The sequence below is a fragment of the Ambystoma mexicanum genome, chromosome 6q, assembly GCF_040938575.1.
Source record: "Ambystoma mexicanum isolate Mex_15411 chromosome 6q, UKY_AmexF1_1, whole genome shotgun sequence".
Taxonomy (NCBI): domain Eukaryota; kingdom Metazoa; phylum Chordata; class Amphibia; order Caudata; family Ambystomatidae; genus Ambystoma; species Ambystoma mexicanum.
In genome coordinates this window covers 1,321,164,118-1,321,179,402 of record NC_090937.1, presented here as the reverse complement: position 1 = coordinate 1,321,179,402, position 15,285 = coordinate 1,321,164,118, and the positions used below count along the sequence as shown (strand labels likewise).

Below are 15,285 nucleotides of genomic sequence, written 5' to 3'. Positions count from 1 at the left end.
ACGCTCTCTTGAGATTTTCTTAACTGGGGTAATAGCCATAGTCCAGTCCGGGAGATGATGACCTGACCATGGCCATTGTGTATTATGTACTTATTCGATGCTGATATTTTGTGATAGGACCCAGTCTAGGGTTTTTCCTCTTTCGTGAGTAGATGAAGTAATATGATGGTCAAACCCGAGATCGAGTAGCATGGACTTTGTCAACATGGTTGGTGCGTTCGATTGATTGACATATCCAAAGTTAAAATCCCCTATAATCAAAGTTCTGGTGTTGGGCTTTAACGTAGGGGCTAAGAGATCACAAAAATGTGTCACAAGGGGGCGTGGCCAGGATGGCAGGCTGAGCGGACGCGGAACTGCAAGACTCCGTTCTGAACCGCCGGGAGCATAGTTAATAGCTCATCAAGGAAAGTGAAATCTGTGGCGAAGCAGAGCAGACAAGAATGAGAGAGTCACCGGGAGACTGTGTAGACCGGGAGAAGAAGCAAGAGCAAGGAAGTTTCAAGTGCGGCCAGGAGCTGGTGTCGACGCAGGAGAAAAATGGCGGGCAGACCCCAATGGCAGCAGGAGAAGCGAGCGCTCTGAGAGGAGTGGCGCAAGAAGGTGGCGAGTTAGCAGAGACCGATTAAGAAGAAGGATCAGGAGCGGAGCAGTATGGATAACCCAGATGAGTGAGGGGTGGCCTGGCTGGAGTATAGCCCGGCTCTGCGGCACCGTGGAAGAGCGCTATGGAGATCAAGAGAGCCACCGGAGTGGACGGAATGAAGAGTCGAGCGTGTGGCGAGAGGTACGTGTGAGGAGACCTCGGGGAGGAGCGCCGGTGGAATCAGACTGGAGCGGTGATCTGGCACCAGTCACCAGTGCACCGGCGAAGGAGGGAGAGGAGCGGGAACCACGGGTGCTCCCTCCCGAGGAAGAAGAAAGCGAGCTGCACAGTAACGCTCCTGGGAACCAGGTGAGGAGGAGCTGGGGCCCGGGTGCCATGGAGGGAGACTCCCTTCAGAGGGAATTGAAAAGTTTGGAATTCCCCGGTCCCCTGGGTTGTCAACCAGGGGTGCCAGCAGGACAGGATCCCCCCCAGGGTGGCTGGAGAAACATGCAGGCGCCTCACCCACGGATGTGGGAGCATCGTGGAAGGGCGCACCTGGGGGGCCCAGAGAATGAGAGAGTGCCTGCTGGATATTATATGGCCAGTGGTTTAATGCAACAAACAAAGCACAACTGGCCACAAAGAAAGACTGAGCGGCGGAGGGTCTGGGGAGAGAAGCCTCACACTGGTGGCAGACAGTAACAGGGCCTTGACCACTGTAAGAGGCGGGGAAACGGCCTTCCTGGTGGTGACAACCTCAGGGGAGGGGTGGGGTAGGGGTGGAGGAGTACCTCTAGACAACAGAGTCTGCTGGGGGGGAAGATCCTGTAGGGGTTCGAGGAGGAGCACCAGTGTGTAGGCACTGATCTACCTTCTGCAGTGGGCCAAGGATCAGAGCATACAAGTGAGGAATCTAACCCTAAGGAGTACAGGGTGTGGGGAGTGAAGGAAAGCTGGTGGGCCCTAAGAGAAAGAGCACGCATCCAGGAGAACAAGGAAAGGAAAGGTGCCATAGAGTGCACATCCAGTAAAAGCTCAACTTTGGAAAGGCGCCCGTCGGCACGGATGGGGGTATGGCGCCAACTAAGGATGATCTGCTCTGAGCGCTCGCTCAATTCAAAGGAGAGCTCACTGAGACCGTCAAGGCGGAAGATGCAAGTATTAGGGAGGAACTCTCACAGGCCATCGCAAGTAACAGCCATTGGCAGCAAGGGTTCTGGAGATGGAAAGGCATGTAATGGAAGTGGATGTAAGAGGGCAAGGATGGTCTCAGCAGTGCGAGGGCACAGAAGAAAGACTGAGAGCCCTAGAGGAAAAATGCAAGGATTTGGAAAACAGGTCCCGGTGCGCATCAAAGGTCTGAGGGAAGGAGTGGAAGGGGGAGACCTGGAAATCTGCATCCGAGAACTCTTCGAGACGCTAGTGGAGGTGGAGCAGGCCCCCAGTATGGGGAATCGACAGAGCGCACAGAGCGGGCGTTCGTAGGGCAGACCCGGGGGCAAGGCCGAGAGACATTTTGGTTAAACTGCACAAGTACAAAGACAAAAGTACAGTTAATTGGGGCCGCAAGGAAAAAGGGAAAGGTTTCTGTACGAAATTGTGACGTCCAACTGTTTGATGACCTGTACCAAATCGCACTCGCAAGAAGTAGAGAATTTAGGCCACTGACAGAGGAGTTGAATAAGAGGAAAATGAGATATTGTTGGCTTTATCCATTTCTCAGGTGGAGAAGGGTCTGAAGATGTTGGGGATTGCTCAAGGAGCAACAATTATGGACAAGGTGAATGGCCATACGGGGGGGCAGGGGGGAGGGAGAATGGTGAAGGAGGGCGGGGGGGGGTCACAGGTTGGAACACGAAAGGTACTAAGAATATGCGAAGGGAGGTACTGGAATTGCTACAGAAGAAATGGATTATAATGCGGAGGGGTGAGAAGTATGTAAGGGAGAGGGCGGGAAAGGGGGGCAAATCAGTGGTGGGGACCACGTCGAGAACCTGGATGATGAATCCAGGAACATTTATAAGTGGGGGGGGGGGAATAACCGGTTCAGGGAGGAGGAAGCTGCAGGAAGAGTGCTTACTAAATCAAGGATAAGAAGAATGTCGGGGCAACAAAGGGAACTTACCCGCAAGGAGGGATCTATAGGTTGATCTCTTGGAATGTAAGGGGATTGAAAAGCCCAAACATCTCTATAATGAGGGAGCTGAACAAGGAAGAACCAGCAATAGTTTACTTGCAGGAAACGCACCTGGCCAAAAGGGATGAGATTCGCCTCAAACATAGGAACTATCCAACGCGGTACCATACAACGGCAACAACCAAAAGGGCAGGGGTAGACATACTGCTGCACAGATCGGTGCGAATGGAGGGGGTCAAAGTAAAAAGGGATTAGAGGGAAGATATGCGCTGATTAAAGGGGTAATGATGGGTCAGATATACACCCTGGCATCAATATATGTCCCTAACCAGGGTCAGGAAGGCTTCCTCAATAAGTTTTTAGAGGAATTGAGTAAATTTGGGGAGGGAGAAATAATCATCTCAGGGGATTTTAATATAGCGGCAGACCTGGTGTGGGACAGATCCGGGGGGTTGAGGGGACACGCGATGGGAACAATGCTGGGCACTTGCTTGAAGAGATTCCAGGAAGAAGAGTTCAGTGAAGTATGGAGGATTTATCACCCACAAGAGAAGGACTACTCCTTCTACTCACACGCTCACAAGTCATACTCTCGTAAAAACTACATATTTTGGCAACTAGGGGAGTGATCCAAGCAACACACAGGGCACAGATTGGTAGTCTGACGGTTACGGGCCATGCAATGATCTCGATAGACTGGGAGGAGGCACACATGAGACGAGGGACAGGGAGATGGAGACTGGAGGAATACATGTTGAGAGATCAGGTGGTAAGGCAACAAACGGAGAATGAGATACGCCTATTCATGGAAGGGGAAGGTGAGGATGGGTTGGACCTGGGGGAAAGATGGGATAGGTTTAAGCAGCATATGAAGGGATTCTTTATAAGGGCAGCGAAGGAGCTCCAAGAGGAAAGAATAGAAGCGGAGAGGAAGCTGGAGAGGGAAAATCAGGGAATTGGAAAATATGCACAAGGAGAAGGGGTAGACCAAAGTGGCCAGGAAACTAGCCCGTGCAAGAGGCCAGCTTAGACAGATAACCAACAGGGCAGTGGAGCGCATCCTGCTGATAAGCAGGCAGAGGTTTTATGAACAAGGGAACAAGGTGGGGGCAGCTCCAGCGAGGCAGATAAGGGCGAAGGAACAAAAGGCATTTATAGAGATACTAGAAGATCGAAAACGGAGGAGGGTTGGAACAGAGGGGGCAAAGAGGAGGGTTGTGAGGGACTTCTACGCTGACTTATATGGTGAGGAGCCAGCCGGAGAGGAGGAGCAGAGGAGGTACTTAGAGAGTTGGGAAGGACCGCGCCTTACACATGCGCAGATAGACAGACTAGAAGAGCCCATAGCGTATGAAGAAGTGATCGGGTGATCACCAGATTGAAAGCCCGGGAAGGTCGGGCTAATGGAAGGATTTTATACAACATTCAAGGAACCGTTAGCCAGAGTTTTAACTGAGATATTTAACTGGTTCCGAGAATCCAGGGGAATAACTGAATCAATAAATATGGCACACATTACCCTAATCCCGAAACCGAGGAAAGACCTGCATCAGTGTTCCTCGTACCACCCAATATCATTGATCAATGTGGATGGTAAACTGTTTACGTGGGTGCTGGTGTCCAGGCTGGAGGGAATTCTACCCGGACTGGTGAACCAGGACCAATCGGGGTTCATAAAGGGGAGGAATACATTTGATAATATAAGCAGAATTATGCATATAATAGATAAGGCAGGGAGGAGGAAGGTCATCACACTGACATGCCTGATGTTAGACGCAGAGAAGGCGTTCGACAATATCAACTGGTCGTTCCAAAAACAAACACTGGAAAGGGTCGGGCTAGGGCAAGAATTTAGGAAAATGGGTCAAGCAAACTACCGGGATCCGCGGGAAAGGGTAAGGGTGAATGGAATGGGGGGGTTGACCGACCCCTTCCCAATAAGGAGAGAGACAAAGCATGGTTGTCCACTTTCCCCCCCTCTTGTTCGCCTTGGTTACAGAATCATTTGTACACTGGATATGGGAGAATGGGGAGATCCGTGGGGTAAGTTGGGCAGGGACCCAGCATAAAATAGGGCTATTCGCCGAGGACGTGATCTTGATGATCACTGACCGGGAAAGGTCGATACCGGCGATCATGAGGGAGATACAAGCATTCTCAAGAGTTTCGGGCTTTAAGGTGAATTTTGGGAAATCCGAGATACTCAACTTGTCCATTGCTGAAAAGCAGAGGTGCCGCCTTCAGAAGAGCAATCCCTTTCGTTGTGCGTCGCGAACGGTGAGGTACTTGGGGGTTAAGTTAACGGCTGTCGTGAAGGGGATGGTGGGGGCGAACTAGCCAGGCTTAATAAAGCAAATCAAGGCAGATATGGACAGATGGAAGAACCTGAGCATGTCGTGGTTCGAAAGGATTGCTATTACTAAGATGAATATCCTTCCCCCGGCTTCTAAATCTCTTCCAGGCAATCCCATTGGCAGTGCCGGGGAAAATGTTGAGGGACATCCAAGACAGTATCATGGGATACATATGGGGAGGGAAGAAGCAGAGAATAGGGAGGAAGATACTATTTAGGAGCAAGGCAAAGGGGGGAGTGGCATACCCCAATTGGGGATGAGGGCAAGCGATAGGCCGGAGGGACTTGGGAAGAATCTAATAACGAGCAACACAGTTAAATCTGGGACCAACTCAACAAGAGGCTTCGGCTGTCCCCTGGCCGTCCCCAGGAACTCCCATTTGTGGCAACCCAGCTTTTCCCCCAGGCAGAAAGTATGGCAGATTCAAACGCTGGTTAGAGAGAGGGGTGAGGGGATTGGGGACTTATATGAAAGCACTAGGTACAAGTCATTTACAGAATGCAAAAAAGATTTGGACTTAACAGAGAAAGATCTTTATGCACATTGCCAGCTTCGGCACTGGGCCGGTGTGCCCGAGATGAAGGAAGGGGCAACAAGGGAGCACACAGAGTGGGAGAAGCTAGTATTAACATCAGTGGAGAATAAGGGCTTGATATCCACGATTTACAGGCTCCTACAGGAGGGGGAAGAAGGGGAGGAGATGGTACTGAGGGATAAATGGGGGATGGTGAGAGGGAAGGCATTCACGGATAATGATTGGGACAGGGCATTGAAGAGCTGGTTCACCTCATACACCTCGGTGCAACATAGGGTCTGCAGTACAAGGTGCTGCACCAATGGCACTACAATCCGGAGAAGCTCCATCGGATACATCCTTCATCACCAGCAGAATGCTGGAGGGATTGCGTAGAGGTTGGGACCATGGAGCAAATCTGGTGGGGATGCCAACGGCTCAGACACTTTTGGCAGGAAGTAAAAATGAAAATCCTGGAGATACTTGGAACCGACAGGGATTTCACAGGGACAGAGATCCTCCTGGGGATTACCTTGCAGGGAGGCGGGGGATAGGGGCAGGGGCGGAAAGATTATGGGCCAATCTAATGCTAGCAGCTAAAAGATGCATAGCCAGGCAATGGAAAAAGGTTGAAGCCCCGTCTCTAGTACAGTGGTACTATGCCGTATGGGATATGGTAGATGTGGAAAAGCCGACGGCAGCAATAAGAGGCTCCCTAAAAGATTTGGTAAGGTCTTGTCACCCTTCTTGCATTATGCAAGTAAAGATATGACACACTTCTACATTCTGAGGAGAGTGCAGGCACTAGGTATCTTAGAGGAGGAGGATGGAAGAGCAGTTTAAGAGGGCTCAGGGATGTTTTCGCACACTGAAAGGAACGTGTGGGGGGTGGGGGAGAGGGAGATATTGTTGGGCGTGTTATAAACGAGTTTGCCTTATTTTGACACGCTATAATGGAATGAGATGGTAGAGATGCTTGACCTTTGTTTCTTGTTGTAAATCTTTATGAACAAATTAAGTTGTGGTAAAAAATAAAAAATGTGTCACAAAGTCTGCTGTGCTAGCAGGAGGTCTATAAACGACTATGACATTAATCGTGGTATTCGGATTAACTTGAAACTTGGCCCAGATTACTTTGCAGTCTGGGAACTGAATGGTCTCAATTTTGCGCATGTTCAATGCTTGATTGTAGATTAAAGCTACCCCACCGCCCCTAGCATTCATTCGGTCATCCCTAAGGATATTGTATCCATCAGGTACTGCCAAAGTGAGGGCCGCGCCTGCATCATCATGCAACCACGACTCAGCAATCGCACAGAGATTGATATGCTGAACAGTAATGTGATCTGCGACCTCTGTAGAGTGTCTAATCAATGACCTAGTATTAAGGAGCATGCACTTCACCTTGCCCCTAAATATACTGTTCTTGTCTTCAATACGTGGCAGATCTAATCCACAATCAGGGTCGGACTGGGACAAGAAATAGGCCCGGTCACCCAAAAAAAAGAGGCCCACCCCTTGCCTCAAAAAAGTGGCCCACCCCTCGCCTCACGACCCTTGACCTCTGATGACATCACCAGAACCCAACCAAAAGTGAAATCCCAGGAAGCGTTGAAACACGACCTTTCACCCCTTGACAAAACAGGAAGTGGCATCAAATAGCATTGTTCATAAATACACTAAATTACTGTGAATCCAAGCAGACGTCCAAGGCCAAAAGATAATCTGTTATTGTATAGCACTTACACTTAAGTTCTTTTTTTCTAGAAAAAATATGCATACAATATCACCCAACCTGTGTTGGTACTCATTTATCGACATAAGAAGGATGAAAGGCTTTTTATTTTCATTTTTTGTACATTTTTTTTGCTTCCAAACCGGCCCGGGCATGCCCAGAAATCGGCCCAGGCATGGCCAGAAACCGGCCCAGGCATGGCCAGAAACCGGTCCCCACTCCCATGGGACGATTTCAGGCCAGCCACGCATAGCGAGTATCATTTTGCCGTGGCTCAAGTGACAGTGCCACCAGGAGCCAACTCAGGGGGCCATTGTGCCACAGCATGTGTGTCCTGGGTGGCTTGTGCTATGCAGGTAATCCCCATGCTGATAGCTTGTGAATTATCACTATCCGGATTGGGCCTGCTAAACATGCCTATCAGCAAAGGATCGATCGGGTGAAGGGGGCTGGGGAAGTACCCACTTTTTCCCCTCCAGCTTCAGAAATATTAGTTGTATGCACCTCAATGTTCATCTAGCTGGCGTCTGAAACTCTGTGTGCAGAGGAAAACGCCATGACACAGTGACCCAGCGTGAACCGGCCTGTCTAACACAATGGCGCAGACTAGTCGTCGAGGGAAAAAGTTGCAGAAGGCAACTGGGGATATGTAGTCTTTCACAGGTGGCTCACAATTGGCCCAAGCAGTTTAAATGTAGCAAGGTAGCTGTGATGCTGCATCATAGGGCCTGCGGTAACATTGATGAGCTGTCTGAATCTGGTTTACTCACCACGCACTGGCTTAGGGTAAAATAATGCTAAAGTAGCGCAAATACCTCGCATGATGAGAGTGCAACCCTCCCTATGTCGTCCCCTCACCCCAGTTCACGTACTCCTCCCTTTCCCCCTTTCTCATATTCCTTGCACTTTTCTTATGCCCTGCCTATCTAATGCATATACAAGAGCCAAACTGTTGGCTTTCTTAATGTTCGGTACAAGAGATAGCAAAGCTGAGGCATTGATTTGGTATACCTGTATTCTTAGTATTGCTTGATTTCAAATTCTTTGCTTTCTCTGAAGCCTTCAGTTTTCGTTTCTCTTCAAGTTTTTCCCTGTTTATCTGCCTTCTCAAAAGGCGCTCTTCTTTTGCTCGAGCCTACAACAGAATATATGTACATGTTAAAAAAACAAGCGAAACGTTCATTTTAATAGCTTTAGCTATACTTAGCATGACCAAGGAAAGTGTTACTTAGCTCAAAGTTGATGATTGGTATTCCATTCTGTGTGGTGTTTTTTTTTTATACAAATTTCACAATCTTTAGCAGCATTCTACTCATCCATTCTTTAGATTACAAGACTGTACTAGCTCATAAAAACCTGCTTCAGTTTTCCCATGACATAAACAGAGGATAAACATTAATTTAGTTGCAGCCTTTTTTTGTAAGCACATGCCTTCAGTTACACTTTTCAGTTTTAATCTGTTAGGCATGCAAGAATGTTGTGACTCTTGGATGTGCATATTCAAACTTGGACTTACTTTTTAAAATAAATTCAGATGATAATTGGGAAATGTTTGCATAAAATGGATGACGGGGATGGAGGAGAGAAACACTTAGCCCATCCTCTGAGTCTATTGTCTTAACCAATTGCTGAGAGATATGTCCTAAAGTTGATAATTTTCTGTCAGGTAGCTGCGAAAACCAAGATGTTATTGTCACAGTTGAGTTGAAGGTGCCGGTGAAGGATCTTGGGGTTAGTTCACCAGCGAAACTTAGATCTGAGATGATCTGACATGATGCATTTGTCTTTGTGAGAACTTCAACTGTTGACAAATGAAAATGATTCCATCAATCGGCAAATTTATAATGTGGTCCTTGACAACAGTTAATGCCATAACACAGGCTAGTCTCAGGTCAGTGCCCATGCACATACTTTGTGACATGGCACGGACATGATAAAATTAGACCTTCATGCCATGTGTCTGGCTTCAGAGATCCGTTCGAGAAATTCACCTCAAACCCTGTGGTCAGCAGCGATTTCCCTCTGTTAAGGAGAATTCTCAGAAAAGTGCTAATTCCCTCCACCTTAGAGACTCCCAGCAACTTCGCTGGATTTTGAGGACTTGATTTTTTTTACCTGGAGAGAGTGAGACCCCTTTTTCCCCCCACTCTCTCATGTTAATTTTAATGTGATTTTGAACTCTGTGTTTCTTTTGGTTGTGGAGTCTGACACACTTCATAGGCATCATCTTTTACATTGCGTCACACAGCACCTTCAGTGCAGTGATACAGATTTCCCAAAGGTTTAAAAACCTTCTCTGGGATACACTACTGTTTCCCAAAGCAGTAAAGTGAAATTGACTTTACTTACATTTGCAATTCTCTAGACTTAGCACACACCATCTTACAAATAGGATGCTGGAGGGGTTACCCTTTCCTCACTGAATGTCTGGTGGCAGTGGTTTACTTTTAACTACTGTGGTGTGCATTTACCGCGGGCTGCGTTCTCAGCTGCAGTAAAGCACCCATGGTGTATCATTTTTGTCAAAATGGCCCCGCCATTTCTTTGTTGAAAGGTCATTCTTGAGATTTACTCTGCGGACCAAACCAGGTTTGGTCCCTTTGTTCACTTTGCCTTTGGCAGAATTAACAAGTGAAGCCTGCCTCTGGTTCCAGGGTGTCTGGTGGGGGCAGGAAGTGAGGGAGGTGCCCGAAACTCCCTGTGCTCAGTCTCCTAGGAGACCCAAATGCACTCTGTAGTGACTGTTCGGCAAGGACAGCCACCGTGCTGGGTGAGTGGCAGCTAGGCTGGAATGAATGGGAGAGAACTGAATAAAAGGCAAGGCTTTTGGCTTGGAAGGCAGCGTTGACCACTGGACGAAGGAACTGAAGAAGAACTTGAAGAGGACGCCTGCTTCAACTCCTGGACCGTTGGTTTGCCCGGGGAAGCCCTGCTGCTGTGCTGAAACTCCAAATTCGTATAGACAGAGAAGCCCCCGCAAGGACCACTTCTCCCTTTGAGTTGGTGAGACCAAATCAACTCCAAAGTAAGCACTTGACATTCTCTTGGAGCTGGTTGCATTTCCACAGAGTTGCTGCTGGAAACCAAAATGCTAGGGAGAGGAACACCAGATTGTGTGCGTTGCTTTTAAGTTGACCAAGAGTTCCAGGAAGATCCTCCGGTCTCCCAGGAAGCTGGACTGATCGAGCCTGAGCCCCCTCAACAGAGTGCGGGACTCCAGAAGCAAGGAGAGTCCATCTCTATAGCCAGAAACCGCAGTGTTGCTATTTGCTGTAGTCGCGAGGAGCTGAAACACTGAAGTGCCACTTGTTTGAAGATCGCTGGTTGCGAGGGCTGACCATTGCAGTGCAGGAGTCCCCAGAAGTCCTCCCGACTGAGGCCCAGGAACAGCGAGATCTGCAGAGCTGCACAGGAACAGGATTCATCTGCTGCACTTTCTTCAATCCAAAGGTACTGTAAAGTCTGAGAGAATTTACCTCTTATTATAGAGTTGCTTGCATCTTCTACTACTCACAAGCCTAAACAGCGTGTGGCCCTACATTGATTCTTCTTTTCTTCAAAGACTTCTAAAGCATTGTGCAAAGACTTTTCTACTTACCTGCCAGAAGTGCTTCAGCTCATATAAACTTTTGCCCCTTGACTTTGGCTTAACCTGTTACACTGAACGACTATGCTTAGGGGATCCAAAAGTATTTGCCTGCTTAAGAATATTTGTGGTCTCTTGTTTGTTCTAATAACCTTTTCCTTTGACCAAGTTCTAAGAGTATTCTAAATGCAAACAGTAAGATATTAATGTCCCCAGCACCCTAGCTATTGAAGCAACCTGAGGGTGTAGGTTGTGCTGTGGGCCATCCCAAAAGCGTCTTGACTGATTTAGAAACTAAGAGTGTGCAGTTTTGAAGTGTATTTCTGTGTTGCTTTTATATTGCTCCCTTCTGAAGAAGGCCTATTCTTACTGACAGATACATAAATTAATAATTGTTACTTCAAGAAACCTTGTGTGTAAGTGTTTATTTGAATACTAGTGTTAGGGAGAATTATCATCTATGGCTGATTTCCCTCACCTAGTGAGTCCCCCAGCAGCTTTGCTGGACCTCTGGAGTTTATTTTTTTCCACTTGGTAAGAGTGAGTTTTTTCCCCCACTCGCACCTGTGTTTTGCTATGTGTTTCTACCTGTTTTTGTGATTGTGGACTCTAAAGTACACCACTTCAGTAGCCCCCTTCTTTTTGTGTGTCACACAGCACCTTCAGTGCCGTGGCACAGGCTTGTCTTTGAGACTTCCCTCGACTCAATTTCTGAGGCGACTACCGTCCCCCAGAAAAGGGTAAAGTTACCATTAACTTTACTTAGTCAATCTACCACAGATCCAGTACACCCCATCTTCCATGGAGTACTGGAAAGGGTTCATTCGTATCCCTTTTTATCTGTACCTCCTAGAGCATTGTTTCGCTCTTTTAACATTTAGACTTGGCTGGTGGCAGTGGTATCTACCCTAACTTTTCTACCGCGATTATATTAGATAGACGTGGTACTGTTCTTGGCTATTATATTAGCCTCGAACATAAACCTGCTGCACCAAATTGTCGTTCTTTTGGCTCCGGTTGGGTTTATTCGCCATTTCTTTTTGTTAAAGTCCTTCTTGTGTCTTACTTTGCGCGGCAAACTAGGTTCGCCTTCTTTGTTCACTGTCTTTTGGCGGGCTTCTGCTCAGAAGCCCTCATCAAGGCGCCTGGGTGTCTAGGTGGGCTGAATGTGAGGGAGGGGTGTAGTCACCCCTTGCACAGGGTATCCTAGGAAACCCAAGTCGCACTTTGTCATGATTGGTCAGGGTAGTTGTCCGGGCTGGACAACCCCCCTGCTGGGTGATTGACAGCCAGGCTATGTGAATGGGGGTTTTTCGCATAAAAGACAGGTCTCTTGGGCTAGAAGTCAGAGAGTCGCCACTGGAACTACAAGGAACTGAAGAGAAGCGGAGAGAACGATGGCTGCTGCAACTACCCCGTCCCGGTGAAGCCCTGCTGCAGTCCTGAGCTATCTTCCCTTCAACGACTCAGAGAAGATCCAGTCCAGAGACTTCTTCCCTTGAGCTTGGTGGGGATAACCAGCTCATCTTCCACAGCCAGAGGATCCTCTTCCTTGGTCGAAATAGCTGCACGCTGCTGTAGTGGTCTGAATAGCCACCTGAAGAGCCTCTCCTGTTTTTAAGGAGCGCACCTTTTATTCCTTGTCGCTGCTGCCGGCTTCATCCCTGTGTGGTGCAGACCCCCTTCAGACGTCGTCCTTCACATCAAAGCTCCAGGAATCGTGGGTCTGCGGGAAACCAACAGGAACAACTGCCAGGGCACCAGCTGCACCATTGGAACAAGGTACTGTGTTCTACTTGAGGAAACTGGGTGAACCCCTTTTCTTCATTGCCAAGGCTTGTCCTTGTCTTCCCTCCTTCTTATAACTTTTGCTTCCGAACATTGACAATATCGAAGTACTTTTGGCTATGTTGAATCGTGAACTGTCTGACTGTGTGATCTTTGGCAACAGGCCCCGGTGTCTTTCGACCCTGGCTCCGGCCCTTTGACTTTTGAACTCCTGTCTGAGTGTTTCTTGATTCTGCCTGCCTAACCAAAATATTGCCTGTGATTTTTGCCTCCAACTCCCTCTGGGTATCTCAGGTGCTAAGTACGTTTTTCCCCCGGTAGCATTTCATGTCACGGATACGCGTTTATTTAGTAGACCGAACTGTCTAAAAGTGATCGCAATCGTATTCGTGGTAACGTGTTTTGTTTGTAACACCGGTTCATTCAAACACAGGGTACTTACCTTGAGACGTACTGTACAAAGTGAATTGGTTAGTTGTACCATATTTAACGTGTGGTTTTTATTGCAGTTTAATAGAAGTGTTGTGGTTATAACGAATGGTTTAAAAATAAATGTACTTCTATTTTTTTACCTGAAACCTTGAGTCAGTGTTTGCTTGAGTCACAGTAATTGTTGTCCCTTTGTGTAATCTCTGCTACTCCTCATATACGCTTGAGATAAGCCTGGCTGCTCCGCCACTGCTACCACTCTGACATAGTAGTACAGGCTTGTCCCAAAGGTAAAACTTGTATTGCCACCTGTAGTCTTAATTGTGTGTAGTGGTCCCTAAGGGCACTGCACAGGATTCTGCCTAATAACTAGTCACTGTGAATCTCTGTGCAACTCCCCTAGAGCTCACACGGACCCCTCTTGAGTTAAGCCTGGCTGCTCAACACGCTACCAACCTGTGTAATACAGACTTAAACCAAAGGTTGAGTTCATATTGCAAGGAGGTCAGGGTTGTTGTAGTGCACCGAAAGGGTACTGCATACAATCTTGCCTAGCACCCTCAAGCTCACCAATCTGTGCGAGTGGTAGTGTGGCAGAGCAGCACAGGTCTTACTCAGGAGGTAGAGTGGGATGGTTGATGGGTACAGTGGATACTTGTATTTCCTAGAAGGCAAAATGCAATCCCAGGTATGTAAAACACATATCCAATCTAGGCCAGAAGGCTTCAAGAGAGACGTAGGGAGACCAGTTGTAACATTCTCCTACATGAAACAGCCAAAGAGCTCCTTCAACAAATACAACACATCCAAAGTAAATATTTTGGACGTGAAGATGAGTTAGAAAGTTCAGTAACTTTAGAAAACATTAGCGAAAACCTTACAAACACCAATCTTCTAACAAACACATACAAAAAAGAAATAGCAAAGTTTAAAAGCTCATCTGCAGAAATACCAAACCAAGTATGAGTGTGCTGTTGCAGAACCTTTTATAAAAAGAGCACAAACATTGTGGATATGACTTACAAAATAGAGGACAATGAGGAATCCCAAAGGTTCCAATTAGCTTCATATTTTATAACAGAAAGGAAATACAAAATAAGTGACCCCTCAATACTTTGCACATACTGCAATACAAAGCTTAATATAACCAAATGCCATCAAGTGTCACTAATAACACAGAACTATCCGCACTTCCAAAAGCTCTCCGACAGCTTAAGATTTGAGAAAAGGATTTCCTTCTGCGAAAAAGGTCCAAAGGAGCAGTTGCTGGAGTTTCGGTGGTATTTGTGCCACAGACAACCATTTTTTTTTTTTTAATTTACAACGTGCCGGAACCCGCAGGCATCAGGGCGCACAAATACACAAAGTAGACAATAATATCACAGGAAAATTGTCAGAACAGGGGGCAGGTAATCACTCAAAGAGGAGGGTCTTCAGTGATCTCCTGAAGGATCTGATGTTGACTTCTTGCAGTAAGGGTAGCCAAATTTTGGCTGAGCATATGGCAAAAGATTTGCCCAAGCCGTTGGTCCGTTTGAAAGTTGGGCATTTTACCTGCATAAAGTTAGATGAGCACCACGATCTGGCTGGCTAGAGTTTTCCTGTGAAGACATTTATGCAATCGGATCAATGAATATTGGGCGAGTGGCAAATTATTACACCACCTCGAGACAGCCTCTGATATCGCAGGAACTATAAAAATGTTTGGCGATTCCTCAGGAACATACGAGATGATCTGTCATGGGGCAAATGAATGATCAAGCAACCCTGGTTAAAGAAGTTAAAGGGGGTCAGCCAGAAGAACAAGTTACTTACCCCTGGTAAAGTTGTTTTTGACCGGATGTATCCTACAAATACAGTTCTGAATATAAAAATACAATTCTAATGCATAATTACAAAAAACACAGCAAAAGAGAGAACAACAGAGCAGTGCAAAAAGGCCACCCCCTCCATAGGAGCCCCTGAACAGATCTTTAAGCCAATAGACAGGTCCTACCAGCCCCTGGCCTCAGCCAATTGCCATAGCACCTCAGACCCAAGGCTGTCAGGTTTGCCCCTGAAAGGGGACTGTTGCTAGGTGGGTCCCCAGTGTAACACACAAGGGAGTGAGTGCGGAATGAACTGGCTGTGATGCCACTATTCCTTGTCCGCTC

The 15,285-nt window shown here is 47.4% G+C and overlaps 1 protein-coding gene across 2 annotated transcripts in view; it reads right to left on the bottom strand.

Annotated features, from left to right (window-relative positions):
• BOD1L1 (biorientation of chromosomes in cell division 1 like 1) overlaps positions 1–15,285 on the bottom strand; it is a 926,227-nt gene that overhangs the window by 788,636 nt on the left and 122,306 nt on the right. For both annotated transcript variants that reach the window (XM_069631944.1, XM_069631943.1), the window contains exon 7: positions 8,341–8,464. In XM_069631944.1, the coding sequence (XP_069488045.1) occupies positions 8,341–8,464 (124 nt within the window). The remainder of the gene's footprint in view (positions 1–8,340; positions 8,465–15,285) is intronic.